General features: G+C 42.1%; 4 protein-coding genes across 6 annotated transcripts in view; 1 reads left to right on the top strand and 3 right to left on the bottom strand.

The window, feature by feature from the left end:
• LOC135495722 (GTP-binding protein RAD-like) overlaps positions 1–7844 on the bottom strand; it is a 31297-nt gene extending 23453 nt beyond the window's left edge. For both annotated transcript variants that reach the window (XM_064784594.1, XM_064784595.1), the window contains exon 1: positions 6551–7844. In XM_064784594.1, coding sequence (XP_064640664.1) covers positions 6551–7256 — 706 coding nt within the window. In that variant the 5' untranslated portion in view covers positions 7257–7844. The remainder of the gene's footprint in view (positions 1–6550) is intronic.
• A 7905-nt stretch (positions 7845–15749) lies between these two features.
• On the top strand, positions 15750–17402 carry LOC135495275 (serine/threonine-protein phosphatase 6 regulatory ankyrin repeat subunit B-like). The gene is made up of 2 exons (XM_064783739.1): positions 15750–15840; positions 16334–17402. The coding sequence occupies exon 2, from the start codon at positions 16344–16346 to the stop codon at positions 17400–17402; it is 1059 nt and encodes a 352-aa protein (XP_064639809.1). The 5' UTR covers positions 15750–15840; positions 16334–16343.
• Positions 17403–17550: 148 nt separating this feature from the next.
• LOC135496205 (probable ethanolamine kinase) lies at positions 17551–21912 on the bottom strand. 2 transcript variants are annotated; one of them, XM_064785384.1, is made up of 8 exons: positions 21736–21912; positions 21337–21602; positions 20507–20671; positions 20148–20290; positions 19556–19642; positions 18861–19027; positions 18260–18342; positions 17551–17682 (listed from the first exon to the last, which is right to left on the bottom strand). In XM_064785384.1, exons 1-8 carry the CDS (start codon positions 21850–21852, stop codon positions 17601–17603), a joined length of 1110 nt encoding a protein of 369 aa, XP_064641454.1. In that variant the 5' UTR covers positions 21853–21912; the 3' UTR covers positions 17551–17600. The 2 variants fall into 2 exon arrangements, with proteins under 2 accessions (XP_064641454.1, XP_064641455.1); XM_064785385.1 differs by lacking the exon at positions 19556–19642.
• A 594-nt stretch (positions 21913–22506) lies between these two features.
• LOC135495947 (uncharacterized) lies at positions 22507–24590 on the bottom strand. The gene is made up of 4 exons (XM_064784991.1): positions 24514–24590; positions 23832–23861; positions 23321–23510; positions 22507–22684 (listed from the first exon to the last, which is right to left on the bottom strand). The coding sequence occupies exons 1-4, from the start codon at positions 24536–24538 to the stop codon at positions 22528–22530; spliced, it is 402 nt and encodes a 133-aa protein (XP_064641061.1). The 5' UTR covers positions 24539–24590; the 3' UTR covers positions 22507–22527.
• Positions 24591–24844: the final 254 nt, after the last annotated feature.

The following is a 24844-nucleotide window of genomic DNA, read 5'->3' as shown; positions in this document are numbered from 1 at the left end:
ACCACTTCTTTTCTTTATGGGAATTGACATTCAACGAGTAATACTGTGGCACGTACATTTGATTGACATTCTTCTACTATTCACCACATGGCCTTATCTTTGCTGCATGTCAGCCATCCTACGATGGTGAAGCTGTGACAATGCATACTTCACAACTAATTGATCAAACGCAAGGAATTTTATTGCCGACTTTATTATATCAGCGAACGTGCATCACATATCATCGCATATTGAGAGGTTTCACAATGTTTGGAATTATGGAATTCAGATGGCACGGTGATGCTATGGTCGATATAGTGTAATGTATATGTAACGCCGCTCGCTCTGCTACCATGTAACGCCGCACGCTCTGCTACCGTGTAACGCCGCGCGCTCTGCTACCATGTAACAATGGGCGCTCTGCTACCATGTAACGCCGCACGCTCTGCTGCCATGTAACAATGGGCGCTCTGCTACCATGTAACGCCGCGCGCTCTGCTGCCATGTAACGCCGCGCGCTCTGCTACCATGTAACGCCGCGCGCTCTGCTACCATGTAACAATGGGCGCTCTGCTACCATGTAACGCCGCGCAGGAATTCAGTTACCTTTAGAAATCAGCTGCGTCCCATGGCATGCGTCCATTGCCTAGGTCGGGCGAAGGAAAAAAGCCGCGATCCCTAGTTCATGGTCCATATGTTACATATCGGGAGTCAAACGTGTCATCAGACCATATGAAATGACCAATCAGAAAGTGCCAACGCATTAAGTTAAAAGCTTTGAACGATACACTCGTGATAAACGCATGTTGTTGTTACCTGAATCACTATTGGCTAATCTTGATAAATATCAGATTAGCTATCGAAATTAAATAGGCCGGGTCTATTTGGCAAGCCGCTCGCCGAACAGGCATCTTTTTTTGTCCTGTTTGGAGAGCCGCTTGCCAAACAGCACTAAAAAGCCACCCTGTTCGGCAAGCCGGGCTTACGCTTGTCAAACAGGGCAAAAATACTACCCTCTTTGGCGAGCCGGAGAGGTTACAACATGTTGGCCAATCAGAGAGCAGTGACGTCATATTCGAATTTATATGCACATATTTAACAATGGCCGACTTCCCGCTCTCGATTCAATTTCTGTTACTAAACTCGGGTTTTGGTCAATAATCCATGAAGAAGCATGTACATGTACATGACTGTATGGATTTACAAAAAAAGTCATAAACGTGATTTAATTGATAAGCATGTTAAATGCATTAGTGTGCATTTCTAAAGGCGTTTCACTGTAACTCCAGTGTTGCTGACCGTGTTGCCACGAATGATAATGAGCTCCTGGATGGTTGAATATGCATGAGTTCGGCTCTCCATCTAGGGCAGAAAAAAGGCGCTGTTTGGTGAGCCGGGCTTGCCAAATAGTCACTTCCAATTAAATATCAAACCACCTGTCTGATCCCAAAATGTATGTTAAAAGGCCTAGCACTATTAAGTCCAAATATGTAATTATACAGTGTTTCTGAACACTGTAACATATACATGTGGTTGTAGTGCTTCTCTCCTATAGAGTGATGCAGCGAAAATGCTAAGATCCATTCTTCTGTGGATCTTATCCCCAAAGTCAATATCTATTTTGAAGTTGGAGTATTGTATACATTTTTCAACCTCTCCATTAAGTAAATCAAGCAAGTGGAAAATCATGTAAATCTGGTGAGGAAATATTGCGGAAATTGCAGTTCTATCGCAGGGCGTTAATTACTGATTTTTCCTTTTTATGCAACGATTGATCTAACCGCTCATAAGCGTTATTGTGCATATTATTAGAAAATGGCTCTGATATATCGTAAAAAAAAGAAATTCTGATATATCGTAAAAAACATCGTATATCGTAAAAAAAAAATCTGATATGTATCGTAATCCGATCATACATGAATGATCGCAGCTTTTTTCATATCTGTGCAAAGAAGAAATAAAACTTTTCATAATGTGCTGGTATATTGAAGAGCATCGGTACCAATGGCCTTATACTTTCACGGATATTATATGGAGTTCATGTCACTGATGCTGTTTCATGCTACACATCTCTCCAAAACACGTAAGATTTGGCCAATTGTAAAGTTAAATAGTTCATGGGGGTTTTTTATCCGGTGGTTTTCGGCTGGTTCTTGTGCGTAACCACTCGATCCCTCAAGCCAGGATAAGTCGGTAGGTGAAAAGCAGTTGTCCGTAAACTGCGAAACCACTCCCAGCAGATCTCATTGCTTGCACCTGCTATCAACCCATATTTCCTACCATACCATTAGAGAACTTTGGAGATTAGATGCCTGTCCTAAATGTCCGGAACATAGAATTGTCTTAAAAGGATAGAAATTGCCAAAACCAAGTGAAATGATCGTTGGAACGTCAGAAGGCTTTGGTGTTCACTTTCTGATTTTACCATGTGTATCATTAAATGTTCAGCCATTCAGTAAATTGTAAAAGTGTGTACATTGCCTCTGATTTTTACTCAAACAGGCCAAACTTCTTAGAGGGTTTACTGGTGATTCTTCTGACAAGCCACACCATCCCCTAGCTCATCGCCAAAGACAATCAATGCGTTACCCGTAGCAGGCAGCTGTTATCCACTAAACCGCATACCCACTGCCAGCACATCTTTTTTGCACCTGTTATTCTGTGGAGTGAATTATAACGGCACCCAAACCGAAACATGAGCAGAAAATATTTGCCCCCAGCACGGCAGGAAATATTCTTTATCCGCATGCAAGCTCAACTAACGCTGAGAAAAATCTAGTTGAGCTGAGAATTGGATAGATATTGTAACCTTTCTGTAGAGAAGTGGAAACTATGACAACGTAGAAGGAAAGTAGACCTCGTTAACGCATTTTTCGATTTTGGTTAACCGCGAAAATCGATTTATTAGGACGGATCTCGCTAAAGATATTTAGTAAAGGAAACAGGTCTATCTTATATGGTTGGTAATTCACCTTGAAAGAAAACTGATCTATGTATCCATGGTGATCAGATTTGGTAACTTTAACTCCAAAAAATTGGAAGTAACGGGTGTTGAATGAAACCATATTCATTAATGAATCCGGTGTACCGGGGAATTGGAACAAACTGGATATTGCGCGCAACCTCATTTTTCAACAATGGTTTATGGTAATGGTTGGCAATGAATTGGATCGGTTTCAACCAGGGAAATACGATGAACTTGTCCATTGCGATGCTGTTTTGACTTCTAATAAGTAATTTACTCTGCGGTTGGTATCGGCATCCAGACCAATCGCTGCAATTACACAAGGGAATTCGTACAAGTACTAGGCCAGGCAGGGACATTAAGCTAATGTGATGATTACTGCTTTGAAATGAGATCGGAATGACGCGCACAGAATGACACTTATCTTCATTGGTGGAGCGGGTGTTGCATTATGGAGTCCATCAGTTTGCCAAGGAATTGCGTGTCACGATATTGAGCTTTATAAAGGTGCATGGCTATGGAAAACAATGACCAACAATATACGTGGGGCATGGAAGTATACAGTATACAGTATACCTCCGAACAGACAATATTACCGTGGTGCAGTGTCACTTCCAAAGGTATACCTTTGTTTACCGCGGTGCAGTGTCACTTCCAAAGGTATACATTTGATCAGACTCATCGTGGTACATACAACCAAGAATCCACTGTTGAGTCTCAGTCTAGTTTGACCTGGTCATCCAAACTCCCCATTCATGAAAGCATTAAATATTCCTCTGTAGCTGCCTCTTATTGCAACAGTATGCTGCCTTGTAGTTTAATTAGATCTAGGGGCGACATTTCGGTCTACACCGGTGTAAAAGAAAATAATGTCCTTCAGGTTAGAGCGAATTAATTACATTTTCAAATGAACTTTCAGAATTTGTTTTAATTTGGAAGCCTCCTTTGAACTTTGACTTTGACTTGAGGTATGCTCTATGCGATTCTTGCTTAATTGGCTTCAAGACCGATAACGATGTTCTCCATGAGGCGCAATGTTTGGATTTTTTGCCCTCCAGGGGCGCCGAGAAGATGGTAAGGGTTAGGAAGTAAAGAAGCTATTGTACTTTGACTTGCATTAGAGGTGATATGCATTCCTGCGTCATCTGCAAAAGAAATGAAACAGAAATATCACCAAATTTCGAACTTAGCGTGTTATTCGACCTTTCATTTGACATGTTTACAGCTTGTGAAAATTTACTTTGGATCACTGATATCCGCATAACTGAGCTGCTATTATCGGTATTGGCATTGCTAAATATTTACACTGGGAAGAAGTTGATTAACTCGAACATAGACCGTATTGGCACACGCCTGGTGGTGGTCGGTGTTGGAGTAATTGTTTGAATAATGAACTGAGCGCTTGGTCGATGAGGTGATAGACTCGGAAAAGGTCGATTAGGTTGCGCGTTACGGCTGGTTACATGCGTACTAAGTACACCAGATGAATACTTAAGCTTGCAGACGGACTGACGTACGTACGTTTAACGCAATCATGTCGACGTATGAGCTCGGGCCAAAAAATCTTTTGTGAGCACACCTGAGCTGTGATTTCGGCTGTTGACCAATAGACGACCTTAATCGACGTATATTTTTCTGCAGTAGGCCTTCATCTGTTATATGCGACGGCGAGAAAACGGTGAACATTCTCATTGTCGTTTTGGGTTGCTACGCGTAACTTTCGTTATTTGCGGGCGGGCAACATGTACTACAAAAAATGCATAAGCAGTAACATCTCACATTGAATAAATACCTTGGTTCTTACAAGCACTAGCTGACAAGAATTCCTTTTACCATTGCATTCAGCACTCTGATACTACAACATTCCAATGGCCAGATGTTGAAAGGAAGTTATCTCAATGCATGAGTGAAAGCGTACCTTCGTAATGCACATGTTGCTTCACCTTTAAAGGCCAGGTTTGCTCGTTCAGAATCCAAAATTTGAAATTGAATTGCAGCTACACTTGGAATGGTACGAATTATTGCAGTGGTACCTGTATGTAGTTGTAATGTGCCATTAACGCGTTTGATGTGGAATCAGTGAACTCTGGAAGCCACTTACTTAATGAAATAATTCAGTCGCGGTTACCCATAACATGAAATTCCAAGACGGAAAAACTATTCTCAAGCTTAGGTGGGTTGGTTAACGTATGTGAAAAATCAAATAATATCGCTTCTGTCATCACCGAATTGCACTAGCGAAACGTGGCTGAAACTCACAAGCATCCGTAAACAATGAAAAAAAATCGGCAAAACGCCAATTAGTTCATTGTTTCAGTCGATTCTCTCAAGCGTATATATTATTCATATCTTTTTGAAAATATACCATTGATTCGTCACGTCAGCGGGATAAACTCCAAGCCTTTAGTCAATAGTCAGCATTAATAAAACAACGGGTCTGCAGCTGGTACTTGTAAAATAAATGGATTGCACGTTGCTCCTTGTTTTTATGTACCGTTCCTTCGCACTTCATTTTGTGTAAGTGCACATAATCATGTACGAATAAAGCAGAATTTAGTGTTGAGGTGAGAGCTTAGCGATAACTGGGACATTACTATCTCAATATTGTTGTGTAAGTAGGACGTAGGACGAACCGGAGACCGGCAGAAATCTACACTGTCGAAGAGAGTCGTCCTCTGTATCACATGAGTGTTCCTAGGGCCAACCGCGAATATAACCCAGGGCGTCAGAGGTACAGGCGCTGATGTGTCCACTGCGCCAGTCCCAAGCCCTGACAAATGCCATGACAAGTTGCCGTGTAGAACGGGGATGCGTCGCCACATCTTTAATTTCCTTTTGTGGTAGATTGGCCGCTAAATATTTGATGAAGCCGATAATCAGGCATGAATGTTGATCATAAAATTTTCAGTAGAGATTTCCTTTTTGAAAGCGCACCTTCTCGAACTTTTTCGAGATGTTCACTGGGTACATCAACGAAGTTAATCCATGGTTTGGGTTAGTTTTCTATGAAGCAGATTGCTTTTTTCACCACAAAGTAGCCTCAAAATAGTTATGTAATGCATGGTAGCTGAGCTGGAGGCTTAAAATGCACTAACTCATTGATAATGTGCCATAGGAATTCGGAAGTTCGCAACATGACCACGCATCTGCATTCTAAGCCAGGAATAAGATAAACAATGGGCTTTTACTCATGTATAATGTTATTTCTGAGGAACAGTTCCGCAAAGCTTTGAGTTGCGATTTTCTTCTTCTTCAAATACTGAGTGTTTTGAAGCATTAAATGTCGATTCGCTTAATGTGTCTAAAACAATCAAGGCCTTGTGTGATGTCTTATTCATTTTCTAGGAAGGTTTTCACATATAATTCGAGCTTGTAAGTTTCTGGTCTAAAAATCATATGAGGTACCGATATGCAGTTTACCTCAGCTATTGTCCTCGGACAGTGAAGACCCATGATGAAATATTCAAAATGCTTTTTGGCATGCATTCATAGTAGAGTGTCTTTAACTTTCTACGTTCGAGCAAAACATTTTAGGAGAGATAAACAGTGCCCAGACACCATCAATTTCCTTCAACAACTTGTCAAAAGTAAGGAAGAGCAGCCTACCTGTACTTGTATCGAAGGCACCCATGTATTCTGACGTCATGAACTGCTGAGTTAAGGCTGTTTTCCCCACTCCCGAAGATCCCATGATAAAAACTTTATAGACTTGATTCCCTACTGAAGAGGCGACTGAATTTGTCGTGCTCCCGTGGGAATTGACACTCGCATGACTCGAAGTGTTACGACAGTCGTCCAGCGAGTTACACAAGTGACCGATACTTCCAAAGCTACCAGTTGACGCTACACTGTTAGTTGAGCGCGATTTAAAGCTATCACCTCTGTTAACTATTCCTTTTGTTGTAGTCTTAAAGCTTCTGACCCTGTACAGGGGATGGTCATCATCAGTTCCATGATTACTGTGCCACAGAGCTGAAGGCGGCGGGCTAAGGAAAGCCGGCTTCTTGCTCGTGGGCATACTGGACGTTCTCGGCCGAATTTCATCTTCAAGCGCTAAATCCGTCGGACGATGTTTAGGTTTCCTATATTTGAATGAATGGGACCTGGAATGATGTGGTTCCGCACGACAAGACCCCACAGGCGTCCCCTCCCTGCTCCCAGGAGCGGACGCTGTCACGTACAAATCCGACATTCGCTTCGATCTAACTCGCTCTGACTGGTGCCTCTGAATCCCGATTAAATAACTATCCACCGAGCCTCGCTTTGCACATGCCTTAAACTCCTCGAACTGGTCGCGATACATCTCGATCATGGTTTTATACGGCGATTCGAGAGAGTGTACGCTGAACAAATTACCTTCGTAGCCCTGGTTGTCGTCTCAAAGTAAAATATATGTCGTGTCAGGCAATATCAGGATTATTTTTTGTCTGGTAACAGGTTAAAGAATAAAAATCCGTTGAATTATCCTAGGTTAGTCCAATGAAAGAGCACCTTTGATAAACGAACATTGAATTGTTTACAAATGAGATTGATGATAGTTTCTATAGTATAATATCCTCAAAGTGAAGGTGCGGTAAATCTGCGGCAATGAGTCTGTGTCTTACTGTGATGCCAGGCTGCAGACGGGCCTATTTATGATATCGCTCTTACTAGGAAAGGTGAGATGATGAGAGCCAGCCATTCAGAACAAAGCAACCTGTCGGCCCTCTCGAAATTGAGTCAGCAGGCGGGATCCGTTTCGACGAAGATGAAAATTACAGTACAAACGCTCTCTCCTTGACTGCTGCAATAATTTAAGTGACTTCTCGACTCCTTGACAGCCTACTAAATGTCATAGATGACTTAACCTATTAATAAATGAGAAAATGAGATGAGAAAATAGTTGCCTATGGCGATAATCTGCGTCGAGTTCGTTCCAGATTGAAATGAATTTACATTCTGCTGCGGAGCTATGGATCGTTTATCCGTGGAGTCCCGGGCTCCCTGACTGATCCCGGCAATCTCATCACTGCAACATATCACTCATGTCTGATCAATATTCGAACCGTACGATACACGCTTATTTGAAATGCGCTTCAGTTATTAATATCTTGATTGACTTTGTGACAGCGTTACATACGGGTTTCGTTCCTATCGTGTGTAGTGTAGATGGTATCAGGGACGGGGGACGTGTACTAGAGATGGATAAGGGATGAGATAACAGTAACGGTCCGGGTTTTTTTATTTTTGAAAGCAAGGCAAGGCAAGGCAAAACGCTATTCGTGTTTTTTGTTATACATGTACATCTCATATTCCATAGCTGAAGCGGTGTGAGAGACGAGGATACCAGTTTACCATAAACGTAAAAAACAAGTGACGGAAAGAAACCATTAAGTTTTCAAACATGGCTCTGGAAATCGCATATGTTTCCCAATAAATCAGCATAAATAACCTCGAACACAAAGATGCATTTACATTGTAAACCCGATGCAGCTGAATTAGGTATGCGTATCTCATAGCTTCTCTGGATTTCAAAGAACCATTCATAAGATATCAATGACACGAGATACTATCAATTACATTCCTGGAAGAAATCCGTTCATCTAGTTTCTGCATGCGCCGAGTTGTGTACTACAGGATACCGCAGTTGCTTTAAATAAGATATTGCTAATTGCACATCTACAAAGATTATTGGCAAGGTGTTTGTTGATCCGATACCATTTTTCACCATCACCGCGCAAAATCGGGAACCTTACTGATTCACCTGCTCCTTCTTTGTTTCTAATGTTCTTACTTTCGTCGTTGCATCTTTTCGAGAGATGATGAGTGACGTCCGGATTCTGAATGCAATTCTAGAATTTGTTTTTCAATCAAATCGGTCTCTCTTCCTATTGCATCACACATAAGTGAATTTCTTGTGAGATATCAGTTGAAAGCTGAAGATGTGTAGTACAGGACACTGTTAATAAAAAGTCTGACTGGCAAAGTCGTTCATCTGGATGACAGGGCATGCAAAGTTGCTAGTTTTTGCATCGACTATTCGTATAACTCACACCACCGTGTCTGCCTTTTCAGTTCTTTTCCGTTCTCCGATAGTTCAATTGAAATCATTCATAGAGAAATCTTGGAGAGCAGGCCCCTGCTGTGTGTCCAGGACCTGGTGTTAGTCCCGCTAGTTTCATTCGGTAAATCGAGCAGGTCATGAGGTGAAACCTGGGGAAGTGTTGGTCTTGATCATCGCGAAGTTTGCTCTGCACACATGATCTTGTTGCCCGGCAATTGAACCCTGGTGATCTGTCGATACGGGATCAATCACCAAGGGAGGCAGGTTCACTTTCAACTGATTACCCCCTGATTAAAAATCGGCAACGGAATCTCAAAGATATTTCTAACATCTGTCCAGATTCCTTTTGATGCCCGTCGATCTCATGTAAAACTAATGTGCATCTCGTACAATGATTGAAGACATATCTGGTCAAGTTGTTTTGACAGGACCATCGAAACAGCGTAAACAGGTTCGTCTGAGTTTCTGAATGATCATTTTGAGCAACAGGGAGGGCAATGGGCAGAAAACCTGGAAAGAATATAAGAGTGAACTGTCAATCTCTGACACGCTACAAATCAAGTGATACATCCTGTTGTCATCAACACCTGCATCGTCGCTGCGTCCTCGATCCAGGTGTTCGCTGTTTACTCCCGAACTGCGGAATGAATATTTGAAAACAACAACATTATCGTAGGCAATATTGACCAATATATCATTTCAAGCGACAATTATTATGTTAGAATTCCCTTGGGGCGGTATTAGTTTCCACCTCTGGCTGAAAGTTAATTTTGTAGTGGAATAATGCATTACCTGATGTATCATGAAAACCCTACTTGCTGTTCTCAAAGGGTAATATTTATGACAGGCGATGTCTGTGGACGTTTTATTGACGTAAATGTCATTAGTGGCTGTGTACCTGGCAGATTAATGTCACGACCAGTCCGAGTATTGCCATCATTGTTCTGATGTCAACTGATACATACTTGCAATGTAGTTTTCATCGCAAAACATCCTGAATAATATATGAAGCCGATGAACCATCTATTGGGGAAAGTTTGATATGGCTACTGGCCATGTCTGTAGACGTTTTATTGACGTAAAGGTCAATAGTGGCTGCGTACCTGGCAGATTAATGTCATGGCCAGTCCGAGTATTGCCATCATTGTTCTGATGTCAACTGATACATACTTGCAACGTTGTTTTCATTACTTGCGTCGGTGATAAATTTGTAACTTCGCCTTGTGTATATAATTATGTGCCAGCTGTTTCTGTGCTAATGCATACACAAAATCACGCGAGTGGGATTTATGAGGTATTAGACTGCACCCGAGGGATGGTCTATGGCTTGGATATCCCCCGAGACCACGAGGTGATGGGGCAATATATTTCTTTTTCCATGATCGGTCCATCTAAATTTGAGTATATTCCTTGATATTAACACCCTTATGAGGATGATGAAACTATGCAGATTTTGATAATACGCCTCAGGAAATATATTTCCAATTCGAGTACTCATCTGTCGAGTTAGAGAATTTCCTCTCCGCGTCCTTATCGAAAACATAACAAAAGAGTTGTTTCTCAACTCCGACGCGTGCGACAGGACCAACTCCCCATCAATTGATGTGAACTCAACTCAAGACACCAACATCTGCAGATTCCCAGCGCTCTTTCGAGAAGCGTCAGAGACAGCACTCATCAAGCAGCGTTGGCGGTTCTTTCAGCATACGCCTGGAGCACGACGGACGAATGTCCACATAGGGACGATTAAACCATCTGATTCGCCAGACAAAAATGTTTTCACTGGACAGAAAATGTCTAGCCGTAAACGACGGACATCTAAAGCACCCGTCGCTCATCTCGATAGACAAATGCAAACAAGATTGTCGGGGAAAACAACAGCAGGCTTGTTCCCAGCATCTTCTGAGCAATAAAACTGACGCTATCAAAGGATATGTTTACAGTTTTCTCCACAGATGGCTGCCGTGATTGGGATGGGCAGTCAACCAAAGATTTTTTTCCCGATTGACTGATAATTGACATCAGCGTACTTCCGTCTTTGGACAAATATCCCGGACAAATAACAACGATTTTTTTAGCTTGAATACAATTACCATAAAAGACCCTTAACCGTTTTTCAAAAAAAGTTTTACCTCTCAAACTTGAAAATACATTACATCCGTGAGAGCGGGACCTTGTAAGCTTGCGTGTTTTCTTCGAGGAAATGAAGCCAATACAATTATATCAGACCCTTGTCTTACAGTAGTAGACTCGGCGAAGATGCAACATTTCAGAACAATTACCTGTTGAAATAACTATAGACATTCGAACGCCCCAAGATGCCAGAGCAACATGCTGTGGAACGATACCGCATGCCATAGTAAAGCTTCCAGGAAACAGTGTTACCTTTCATACCTTCGGTAATACGAATCCACATGTCTCACATTTGCAAATTTCGTTCCCAGAAGTATTATTTTGGCAAATGAGCCAGTGCCAGATGCCATATAACTTAGCCAGACCGGACTTAGCAACATCAAAAAAGCATAAACTTTTTTTTTAAATGTTTGCTTGGGTCCGTGACTTTTGACTTGGTTATTGTTCGCTTTTTGTGATGAGAAGAATTGGAAGAATGTTTCTGAGAACAATGAGGCATTTTCAAAACATTTTTGAAATTGTGTCGACATGACATCTTGTCCACCGATATCAAGAGAAAATGGTTCGCTCTTTCTGAGGCTATATATATATGACTGGTACTTCGCAAGAAATATCTGGCAGTCAGTCGAGCGCACGTCGTTAACCCTGCTTAAGAAGAAACAAAAGTATAGCAGTATTGAAAGGAATTTTATTTTCCCGGAGAGTTTTTAGCTCAGCTGACTAAGTCAGCCGAGCTTGTCAAATAAGTTGTTCAGTGGCGTCCGTCTGTCCATCCATCCATCCATCCGTCCGTTAAACCCATGGTGCACATTTTGTAACCGTAAGACCTAGAGACTTCAATTTTGCATTTCTGGATACTTCTGGTCAAACTCTACTTTCAAAACAAAATTTGTCGCCATTCGACCTACTTCCTGCGAGCGAGAGTGCATGAAGGAAACTGGCCTATATCGGCCTAGGAGCAGCAGAATTAGTCGAAATATGCTCTAATATTAAGATAAAATTCTTGAAAATCTATTTTATTGAGAAAAAGTTCAAAATTTTAACAGGAGAGGGCGCTACCTGCCTTTTAATTATTTCTGCCGATTCAAATTCCCGCCCGATGACGTCAGCCATCAATGAAGTCTCCTATTTGCCAGTTCTCAAAACATGGCAGCTACACAACAAAAGCAGTAGCTCCAGGAATAAATCACTGTTCACTTCAGCTTCGTAATCGATTGTACCCCCACTTTATTGTGTTTTGTGTGGTGTTCCTATTCAATCAACGATGTAAGGCCTTATTATGTTTGTTTTAATTGAGAAGGTGCATTATAAGCGGCGTACGAAATACCGAAGCGGAGACAAAATGGCGGCATGTTGTTTACGCTATGTGCAATAATCTTGGAGCTCAATGACACTCAAGTACCCAATTTTCTGCTTAAAAAGTAGTCTGGTAGGCGATATTATCACTAGTTCGTTTCAGTGGTAGTCATAAGGTCTTTAGGGACTAAATTCAGAAATTAGTTCTTGAATATTTGGCGACATTTCTGTGAAAACGATATCGGAAGTGCATGCTCTGTTCGCGATGACATCGCCGATTTATTTTGAAGTGGAGAATTCCCACAGTATGTGCAGTGAATCGGCATGATTCTGTTCGCCTATTATGTTTTAGTTCTACGATTCTTTCAAGAGTAAAAAGTAGACATTCTAAGCAATACAATAATGTCACTCCCATAAAAATTGATTGGAAATTGAGGGAGCTAAGGCATTCTCTTCGGCAACTGGCAGCGCTGAAAAAATACATTGCATACTGTACAATACCAAATGGCACATTTTAAAAAGCGCTCATTGGACAACGTAGGGAATCACCAGAAATGACGTCATCGCTGGTCTAAATAGAAAACTACGGTGGCGCAGTAGAGCACAAGAAAAGGTTTAGCATTAACTTCGTCATGCAAGCTTCAGCAACAAAACGATTTCTCATGAATGATTTATTTGATCATCATCAGCTTGTTTCCCCTGATAGATAAAAAATGATTTACAATTTCCATCAAAGTTTTCTATTTTGTGTATAGTCACATGTTATTTAACTGGCAAGGAGCCAAGCAGTTTTGAATATTCGCGGGAAAATACTTCGTACTTGTAAACGAGGCTATGACAATGAGTATCCTCATTCATGGCATAAACTTCATGTTTCGGTAAATATTTTCATACGATGATTTCACCCGAATTGTGGTCAGGATTGAGGAATGAACAGTGGCATAATTATGTCAACCAAAAACATTGGTAACGTAGTGAACGCAAAAGGATATCAAATACCATGGAGCATGCCATTTTCATGCATAATGAACTAAACACCGGGAAGATATTAATGATATTAACTCAGCTGAGCGCCAGGCGCTTGAGCCTCTTGTTACATTTTCTGCTTAAAAATGAAGAACTCCTGGAAAACCTATAATGGTTTTTCAAGCAACTCAAATATGCACCCCGAAGAGGTTTTTCAGGGAAATGAAAAGCCATAGAGGTTTTTTTTCAGGCTCAATCATCTTCAGGAGTTTGTCATTTCTAAAACATACTCTAGGGAGTGTATATTTGTGTTGAATGGCGATCCTTAAAAGGTGTTTGAAAAGCCCAAAAACCCTCAAGAGTAGTACATTTGTGTATATGCATCTCCGACGATATTGATAAGACTTGTTTTTTTCCTAGAACAGCTGGACCTTAGGCCAGTTTAGACACGGGGCCTTATTCACAAAAGCCTCGCAAACGCTTCGCAATCGCAAACACCTCGCCTAGCAAAATTTTCTAATCACAAAAGCCTCGCTACGCAATCGCTTCGCCAGGTCGTCGGTAATTTAGCGAATTCACAGTGTCTTCACAAACTCCTCGCACGCATTGCGGGTGATTTCATGAAGACATCGCTCACGCTTCGCAATCGCAGTGTGGTCGCTCAACCCTCGTTAACTCCATAATTTTAGCGAGAGCTTTTGGGCTCTCGCAAAGCATTCACACGAAGAAAACATGGCGCTCCTTTTTGCAATAGAAGAGGAAAATCAACGACATTTTCGCCGAAATAGGATATTTAGAGACCGGGTAAATCCGCTGGACATTTACGATGACGTAGACTTGATGAAGAGGTTTCGTATGCCACGTCACGTTATTCTGGAAGTTGTGGATTTGATCAAAGAAGATGTAGAACATCCAACACAACGATCTCATGCTTTACCGGCAAGTTTACAGGTGATGTGCGCCCTCCGTTATTATGCAACGGGAGATCTGCAGTTTGTAAGTGGGGACCTCAATGGCATTAGTCAAGCATCTGTGTCACGAATTGTTTATAGAGTTTCCACAGCACTGGAAAGGAAGGCGTCGCACGTTATAACATTTCCACGAGATCACCATCTCCAACAAGAAGTAAAAGAGGGTTTCTATAATCAAGAGCGCCGCCGCATACCAAATGTACTTGGCTGTGTAGATGGAAGCTTAGTTGGAATAAAGGCTCCCTCGGTCCAAGAAGAAGCCTACGTCAGCCGAAAACATTCCCACGCAATCAGCGTGCAAGGCATATGTGACCATACCTTGAAGTTTACCAATTTGGTGGCAAAATGGCCAGGTAGTACTCATGATGCCTTTATCTGGAACAACTGTAGATTAAATCGTAAATTTCAGAACGATGGGCTCCCAAATGGCTTTTTATTGGGTGATAGTGCCTACCCATTGCTTCCTTGGTTGATCACTCCCTCCGTCACCCACGAGATGCGGCGGAGGACGAATTCAATGCCCACCACAGAAGAATTCGGCAGAAGATCGAGAACGCATTCGGACGATGGAAAATGAGATGGCTTTGCCTCCACAAATATGGTAAGCTGACACATTATTCAAATGGTCGACTTAATCATCGAATGTGGCCGTCAGGAGGCTGGACTCGTATTCATTAAGTCCCTACCATGACTGAAAGCAATTCTTTTGTTGAAACTTTGAAGTACCGGTATATAATAGTTCCATGGGATTCCCCCAGACTAAGACCTCCTAAAACATACTTTGCACGAGAACAATATAATGTACTAGTAATGGGCCTTTCAATTTTTCCAGGCGGGGTTCTAACCCTTTCCCCAGAAAGGTGTGTTAAGGCTTCCCGGTCAATGCATACACGCATCGGTATGAGTCATTCGGACATTGTTAATGGATCACGTAATCAGTAATCGCGCCTGCGGAACTTTAGCGAATTCGCTAGCAGAGAGGGACAGCGAAGACATAGCGAAATATTGCGAAGGCCTTTGTGAAACGCTCGCTTCGCTAAGTTAGCGATTGCGCATGGGTTTCGCAAACGCTTCGCTTCGCAAATACTTAGCGAGACTTTTGTGAATAAGGCCCCAGACCAAAACACAGCTTACTATTTGTGTAGTATGTCAAGGACCATCTAATGACGGAAGAGCACATTGAAAGTATCGCCTAACTTGAGAAAACATTTCAACGGGCAATTAGGCAACTAATAATTCTACAACGATAGGCATATGATCAGGATAATTAGACCATCAGCGACAGAAAATTAGGCCAAAGTTATAAGCACATATATCATAGGATAGACAAGAATAGAAGGTTCCTGGAATGTACGTTGATTGGTAATTATACTGTACAGTATCAATATAATGTCTAGCATATTGTATGCTTCCGCTGATGATTTTTTGAAAGTATGTTTTAGTTGCGACTAAATATTAGGATATTCATGATCGTTTAGTCTAAGCAAGTAAGTAGAAGAGTATTCCTTAGCGTTCTTTACACCGATCTCGATGGCCTAGTAGTTTATACAAAATTGTTACCGCGGTATGTTGCGGCATTGCGGCGAGATCCACTTGCTGTCTTTGTTTCGATAGCTAGCGACGTGGCAGGTTCGTCTGCAACCAGCTACCGGTAACGCTGTTAATGGCAATATTCGAGCCAATAATAACTGTTGAAAGGACCCGTTTTTTCCGGTGATCCAGTTAAAAAGACATATTCTTCATTTGCAACGACTAGACATAATGCCAAATACGTCATTACTGTCAATCCATCTATCTACCACCATTCTTATCCTAAAATCGTCCGCACGAAAAGCGCCGCTTAGGACATTGTCTGAGCCTTGCAGTAGACAATCTCATCAGGTTTATGGAACTGTGGCTTTTGGGCTCTTTTTAAAAACTTTTATTTCGTGAACAATGTTTTTAACGTCGGTTTATCTCTGGTGTGCTTTCCATTTTCAGAGTTATTGCCATGACGCTTTCGTTCCTTGAAACACGTTTACTCAAAGCGGTCGAGTCTAACAGCCTGTGTTTGGCGAAGATCTTACTCAAACTAGGTACCAATGTCAACATCCGGGATGAACAGGGCAATACATTGGTAGACCTGTCTATTAGAGATGGTTACATTCAAATGCTGAAAATCTTAATCTCGGCAGGCGCCTGTATTGGGCCCTACGAACAAGGAGAGTCTCTGCTGGAGCACGCTGCGGCCGCCGGGCAGGCTAACGTTGTCGCTGCTTTCATTGACCTTCGGGCAGACTTGGAGATCAAGGACAATGAGGGCAAGTCTCTCATAAGCGTTGCGGCATCTAACGGCCATAACGAGGTAGTCGAACAGCTTATTAAAGCTGGCGTTGATATTGAAAGTGAGAATATGTTTTCCGACACTGCCTTGCATCTCGCCCCATTTGGTGGTCACGTGGATGTTGTCAAGACTCTCATCGGCGCAGGTGCAAATTTGGAACACAAGAACAACATGGAGTATACGCCATTAATACACGCCGCCCAGTGGCGACAATTGGAAGTAGTCAAGGTATTACTCGAGGCAGGTGCTGACAAAGAAGCTCAGAACAAATTTGGAAACACCCCTTTGTGCTGTGCATCGCTCAGTGGATGTATGGACGTCGCTGACGTGTTGTTAAAAGAGGGCGCTAATGTAAATTACGTGAGTGGCTGCGGAAATTCTCCAGTCGGCTGCGCCGCGTTGACGGGACAGCCTGACATTGTCGAGGCGTTAGTTGCAGCCGGTGCTGATTTGGATTCCCTTGACGGTCAGGGGTGGACGCCGCTTACAATCGCGGCAGAATACGGAGAAGGAAAAGTGGTGGAGATTTTGATAAGGTCGGGAGCCGACATTAATCGCAAGAACCGAGAAGGGTACACGCCAGTGCAGCTGGCCGCAGTTTATGAACACTCGAATATTGTTGACATGCTATTAAAAGCAGGGGCTTCCGCAGCCGACATCGCTAACCTTGAAGACCTGCCGCTCGCCAAAAAGGTGACAGAGAAAATGCACGACTTGGAGATGTAGGATCATATCAAACAAGGTGGCCATTTTCTATTCGATGTCGTCGGTCTACTCTGCGATTACTGTTCATCTTCAGTCGGGCCGTTTCTACGTTGGAGGGCCCCAAGTTTTGACATGTTTCCCTACTGTGATCAACTTCGCACTAAAAGCATCGAAATTCATCGTGGTTGTCGTCGACATTGGCATTGAACTTTTTATCTCTTAGAGTAGTTCTGGGACAGGCAGATCCATCAACTCTTCTTTGCAGTTGAGGTAATGTGTTTCGTATACGTCCAGGGCCTTTCTGAAATACAAAGAAGGCACGGTATGAAGTCGAGATTGGTCTCTGAATAATCAGTGTTATATCATGGAATATGTAAAGGCTCGATTGCACCTGGGCCTATACTACGTACGCTCAGCCCTAAGGCACCTATTCCATAGAGCTATACCCTATACTATACTATACGCGAACAATAGTTTCATGGTCATGCACCCTTTGTGAAGCCATTGTTCGCGTATAGTGTAGTATAGGGTATAGCTCTATGGAGAAGGTGCCTAAGGGGTGTGTATTGGTAATTCGCATTTTAGTAGATGAGCGGTTTGGTGGGAAGCAGAGGTCAAAAGAGGCCTACCTGATTACTGAAAACATGAAGCGTTGTTTCCCGCTGTGACAAATGCTCTAGGGCCATCAGGCCATGTGTTGTTGACCAACAGTCTCTCCGGTCAAGTGGGGCGTCGCGAACATAGCGTAATATTCGATTAAACACGAGTTGCGTGGTGTTTATAAGGTGTTATATGATGACATTAACCTCACTTTATCATATCGTTCTTTCACACAAATTCTAAAGAAATTACAACATTTTGTACAGATAAAAGTGTACCTCATGAACTCAATCGGTGATCCCATATGAACTTCTTTCAGCGTCACATCGATCATGTATATGCTAAATATCATACTAACAACCTGAAGAAAAAATTATAACAGTTTATGAATCTTAACAATCTTAACATTCTCTACGCTAGTCAAAAATAATGTACATACATGTAGTGGTCGGTCATAATGTAGGACAGAGTAATTTTCGACTACTGGATGTTTCGACCTCAATATCATAAATTATTATACTACCGATACAGAGGGTCAAATGACTAAGCGGAAGGGAACATTGGTGGATGAGAAGGAGGCTTTAAGTAGACACTAAGGTGCCCGAGTCAAAATCCTTGACTCGGTTTCGAACCACAGCCCTACCAGTTGAGCTATCGAGGTTCCTCGACTTTCTGTTCAGTTTTACGCCATGTTTAGAGCCAATTGAGATGTTAACATCCACTTTAACCCATCATACCTGTAGTTGGCCACAGAACATTTCATATGCGAGTTGGACGAGTATTATAGCATTTTGTGATGCCGGATGCTTGTAAATGATTGATACATGTTGCTAATACTGGCTCATATGAAGAAAGAATGAAATTAGTACAGATACCTACCAGATACATCTTCCTGACCTGGGCGTAGCACCTATCAAAGAGTTGCATGGCCCGCCCTTCGTCTTCACCGTCAAGTTTACACTTGACCTTCAAGTATTCCAGTAAAACTCCCTTCCTGTATTCGGGTTGGCAGCGTGGACTGTCGGAAGGCGGCGCGGTAAAAAGATCTGGAATTTGGATGGTTTAAAGACATTAGAAAATAAATCACGGGTTTCAGGAATCAGTATCTCCAAGAATTTTGTTTAATGAACATCATATGAAGGCGGATTAAGGTACAAAGAAACCAGTACTAATCAAAATCGGTTACACTATGGTTATTAATGATCCAGGGGTTTCATGGACAAATAAAAATCGAGTTTTGGGATTTTTACTCCCCGGCATTTCACCGAGTGAGAAATGTCTTGTATAGTTTTGGCCAAATATCCCTCACGATTTTCCGGTGATGGAGAACCTGAAAAGTATATCTCGCACTGGGAAAAAAGTCGGCCGGGGTTTGTACGAAGCAGAAAAGGGTGCCTTATAGGTAGCCAAGAAAATAAGTTTTAATAGTTGGAAATTCATTAGAAACAATCTCCAGGCTATCCATCCGAAAGGATATCCATCTGCAACAACTTTCAGTTGGGAATTAGCCATCTATTTATTGCGTTATTGACATCTGCCATCTGGTAGTCTCAGCTATTCTTCTTTCAACATACCAAAACAAATAAACTTGAGAAAAAGAGCCAAGTCGAATGCAGCATATCCGAACCCCGCCATATCATAATCAACTAGGGTGCATTTGTCTGAAATGAAACAACACATCTATGAGAAGATGGTATATTCTATTTACTATTTTTCTGCCGTGTATCCCAAGCTGACCATAATATTACTGCAGGACACATAAACCGAAACCAACGACATTCTAAAAAATGAAAGGATTGACCCCATACTCAAGGCCATACCTTGCTTTCCGTATTCCCAGCATACAATCTTGCCCCTCTACAACCTTGCCTGACCTCCTACTCAAATTTCTTTCAATAAAGTAGAAATCAATTTTACCGTAAATGTCACGAAATTCTGTAGTTGATTATGAAAATGAAATAGTTACAAATTAGTCCACCGCGTCGCCAATACACCGCCGCGCGGGGACTAGATGATTTGTCAAGACAGACAAATGCTTTCTAACAACGATTAACCATTAAAGATTCCACTACTCACCGCCAAATGGTAACCATATCCAACAGAACCAGCCACACATTGAATATCAAATCAGGGCTCTGTTTTCGGAAGTAGACCATTTGAACCTACCGTTTTCTTTGTTGTAAATGATGTTGGTTGCATTTGAATCGTTGTGGCAGAAGACAAGCGGAAGTTTCATATCATCCACCATTTTTTTCAATGCCTCGATCTCACGAGCAATTGTAGCCTTTGAAGGTGCCGATTTTTCAAATCTGCAAGGAAGAACACCACACATTTAAGCATTATCGATGGCACTCTTTCATCTGCTCGCAAACTCTGGCGAACCTTCGATGAACGAGAACAGACCAATGCACTCGAGGACAAGGAGTGTGGTAAAAACTAAATCAAAAATGATGTCCTTCATTCCAATAGTCAAAATGTCAGCACCTTTTCTCGGAATGCCTGGCCCATCCAGTAAGTCGACTTACAATGCCCTTGCGCTTTCTTCCTTGATCTGCTCAGTAGACGGATACATTCCCAAGAGCGTATGCAGATGATTGTTGACGAAGTTCCTCTCTTTTAATTTGTATTTGTTGATGGCGTATTCACGTGTAAGGTTGCAGTGGAATCGTGCTAGTTCCCTCGCATAGGCCCTAAAAAGTGTATATACAGTATGGAGAGATGTTACTTTTACATCGTTAATTGAAAGAGCTTTTCAGCGACGAAGTGCTTATAACCAATGCAACCAATGCAGGTCACGGAGGACGGGGGAGATGTGGTTCTGTCGTGCTGCTCCACTCCAGTGATCATCCTGCCTCACAGTTTTGCACCCGTTCATGACGTTGAAGCCGCTCAATAGTCTCAGGATGGCCCCATCCTGACAATATCAGGCCATTTCACTCGATACAGACTTACCCCCTCAATGCGGAAGGAGAAGTCTGTAGGCTCTGTTTGCAAGAGGATGGGATGGCCCCAAACAAGAATTCCTCATCCTCAGACAAGTTAGAGGCCTTAGCGTCCCATCTGGAATTGTTTAGTACTTTATCGCAACGACAACAACAACTGAGTTCATATTGTGATAAGGTATAATCTGCGGACCGAGCGGAGGTGGGCGTCGGGCGTCAGGGTGTGGGCGTCATTCATAATAAGCCGTTTTAACGAGATTCTTCACAGCAATCACTATCTTAATCGTTGGCTACCAGGTAAGTTAGGTCAATAGTATTACATTGACAACCACATAGGGTACGTGGCTCTCTTCATCATTTTATTTCTTTGGCAGTTTTGATATACATCACGGAACTACATGCACGAAACTTACATGGCAATACGAATGTCATCGAGCGCCGAAAAATCATTCCAGTCTAATACAAGTCCTTCAACATACTCAAAACAGAACCCGTTCTTGAATATGCACAAGACGCGTGGTGAAATCTTCATCTCATTCAGCAAAAGGGTTGCTGTAATTTGCTGAGCTCTGTCAAACGATTCGTTGCATTGGCTCCCGAAAATCCTAATTATCACCTTATCATCGCCTCCGTCCATGCTAGCTGTGGTTACATGGTTTATAAACCCGTTAGTGCATCTCTGGAAAAAAGGGCACAATTGATAACCGGACACCATGCATGGCTAGCGAACATAGCCTAATAAGAGCGACTAAAGCGCCTCAGTGGCAGAGGTTTCCGCGACTGATGACGGTGCTGCTGGCCCCCGGACTTACCTTAAAAGTTACTCTGTCAAGGTCCCAGTCATGCCTGATGTTGGCGAGAATCTCGTTTGCTCCAGTCTTGAAATCTCTGGGGTTAAGTTCGCAGTCGAAATTTGGTATGCTAATCATTTCAAATTTAACTGCCGTCGGCTACAAATGTTACTTGTATTTCCAATACATGTCACTTTATCCGGCTCGACCTAGACAATTGTACTGCATAAACTAAATTCGGTTAGGAGGCCAGACTGCATGATAGGGGTGTGTGCATAGTTATCACTCAACTGATTCTTGATAAATGGCGATTATATTGATATTGATTCACGATAACTGGCTGAACTGAAATATAGACAAATTCGATGTATGATCAGAAAGGCGAACAAATTCTAAGTCCAAATATTTTTTTCACTTGCTTTTTTTCTGCTCAACATGAAGAAACATCATCAGCCCCCAAAAAATTTGGCTTTGAAAATTTTTCAGAATTTTGACCTAATGAATAAGTTCTACAATTTTGGCGGGAAAACCTAATCATGCATTTTGTCCCCGGATTTTCAACTTCACTAACGTGACCATTCAACCTCGGTCCCATGAGTGGCCGTGTTACCGGGGTTCCACTGCATATAAAAACTCTATATAAACAAGGATTGCCTGTTCAGTGTTCTGCAATTTCATCAAAGACCAAACAACTACTTCCAGCTATTGTACTAAAACCTCGTTAGTCAAGATGGGTTTCCTCTAAGCTTTACCGCTCTTCAGGCGAAAGTGATAATGTAACAACAACAGAAATAGTCAAACATCTTTTATTGCTTAACTGAAGTCTTTAACAGGCACTTCAACACGGGTTGTCTTCACACAGACGAACGGTCTAACGGAATTGCACAGCTCATCTTGGTAGGTAGACTGATCATTCCTTTTGTAATAGTTGCATTCATCGCGGGCCCAAATCTTATCCACACCAGCAGGTCTGAAAGAACAAGAAAAAGTATGCCGGTGTATCCAATCCCTAATTAATGATAAAACTATGACCACAGGAAAGGTTTTTGCATTAATCAAAATCTGATTATGATCACATCATCAATGCATCAAATGTCACTTGCCGCCGATCTGAAAGGAACAACCTGGGCAGGAGATTCGTTGTTTTTCAACACTGGTTTCCAGCAGGACCAGGACCAAACAGGATAATTGAAAAATCGTTGAATTGTGTAACCAAAGGCCTGCCTGAAATGCAAATACCTTGACCAAAACTGCCTGGCAACACTGACGAAAATGATTATTTTAGATCGGCATTCATGACATAGAACACGTGGCGGTACACGGTGGCAATTGGACGTACTATCCTCTTGGTCATGCAGGTTAATCCAAGGTGCAAGTTGTCCCTTTAAAACATATCGATTCGACATTCCGCGGGGTAAGTTTCATTGCTGTTAGACTGAGCTGGCCACAAGAAACGGCTCAGTCAGTCCTGACCGGTCTGTCAAGCAAGAAAAATCTGGTAAGAAGCAGGACCAGTTCATTTTTATCAACTCTCGAATTCAACGGATTTTTGGAAATTTCTGAACTTCGCCGATGATTATATGGATTTGAAGCCATGTGTACTTACACTTCTTCTTCCCACATGACCTTGGCAGTCCACGGCCAGTATTGATCCATTAGGACAAACTCATCGCCGACTGTAGGGCAGAACTCCTTAGCTGCCTGCCACGTCTTTGCATCGCTCTGGTACCTCATGATATGAGAGATTAGATAGTGGTGCTCCGGATTAGATGCGTCGGTGTAGGAGTCCACAGTTTCTTAAAAGTGAGACAAGGAGGTTTTATTTTTGCGGGCCAACCTGTAACTTAGGAAGGTTGAGGTTTTTTATGAATTTGCCAAACAACCCCATTCTTGGGATTAAATCCCACTCGTCTACAAACAGCTTCAATCGATTACATTTAAATACAATGTCAAATTACCACAATCTAATATCAGATGCACATATCGTCAAATCAACATTGCTTCCAAATTTAAAACAAAAACTAACGGAGCACTTGAGGGCGTGCATGAGGAGCGTTGCCTTTATGCCTATAGATCAAAAAATATCTTCTTGATGTAAATAAGATTCTTTCACTTACCAGGCCGACACTGGGCAATAAGAACCAGAACTGAAAAGACAGAATTTCAATGGTGTACTACACCTGATCACATCTGATCAAAGGCCTGGTTTCATGGTAGTCGCTTCGCGCGGGTGGGAAGTCCACAAATTTTCTGTTTTCATGCGTGGCCCCCGCTGTTCCGAGAGCACTCGGAGAAGAAAATGATAGTTTTTCGGGTTGTCCCATCTGCTTTAATAAATTTATCTCTTCCCGTCAATCAATTGCTGAGAACAGGTTACTCCGGTCGACGTTTAGCTGCCAGAGTAATAGTATTTCAACCAGCTATAAATTCAGACAAAACGTTGTAACCAGTTCACTTCACCTTTAGTTTAAAGCATATCTCGTTCAACTCCCAACACTTCTATTTTGAGTTTAATGATCTTCATTCTCACATAAGCCTAAAGTTATGCATGGAAATAGCCATATTGTTGAGAAATCATTTTCAACCAAAATCCCTGAATACTGCCGAACTGTAGCCAGTTCTCTCTTCTGCACTAAGGTGGACAAAATATTGATTTCACTCTTTCGAAGTTATAGATATGCCTATGAACAATGAACCACCATCCTGCCATAACAAGTCCAAAATCCCCACAAACAGGAATTCTCTGAGATTTTACTAGGACTACTTGGCGAACTGAAACCTTGTGTGCATTATACTTACCAACAGAAAGTATTAACATTGCCATGGTCTCCGGATCGAATCTACGAATCTTCGCCTAAGTTCTTGAGATAGATAATGCATTTCAATGCTCATCTCGCCTTTTAAAGCTTTGCTTGGCACAATGTTGATTTTTCGGCATCTAGGCATATGTCAGCACCATCTGTTTCAAGTCGAAAGCTTCTTGATTACCCGTCTCCGATGTGACGCTTTGTACACTCTGGAGGCAGTGGACCAGCCTCGCCCTGTCTTCCATCGAGGAAAGACCATCAGGATGACAAATTGGACTGCAGTGGAGTCTACAGCTTAGATGCAAAAGTATTGACCAGTGAAA

The sequence above is a fragment of the Lineus longissimus genome, chromosome 11 (genome assembly GCF_910592395.1).
Source record: "Lineus longissimus chromosome 11, tnLinLong1.2, whole genome shotgun sequence".
NCBI lineage: Eukaryota > Metazoa > Nemertea > Pilidiophora > Heteronemertea > Lineidae > Lineus > Lineus longissimus.
Note: the sequence above shows the minus strand (reverse complement) of the source record. Positions and strands in the feature narration are given on the sequence as shown.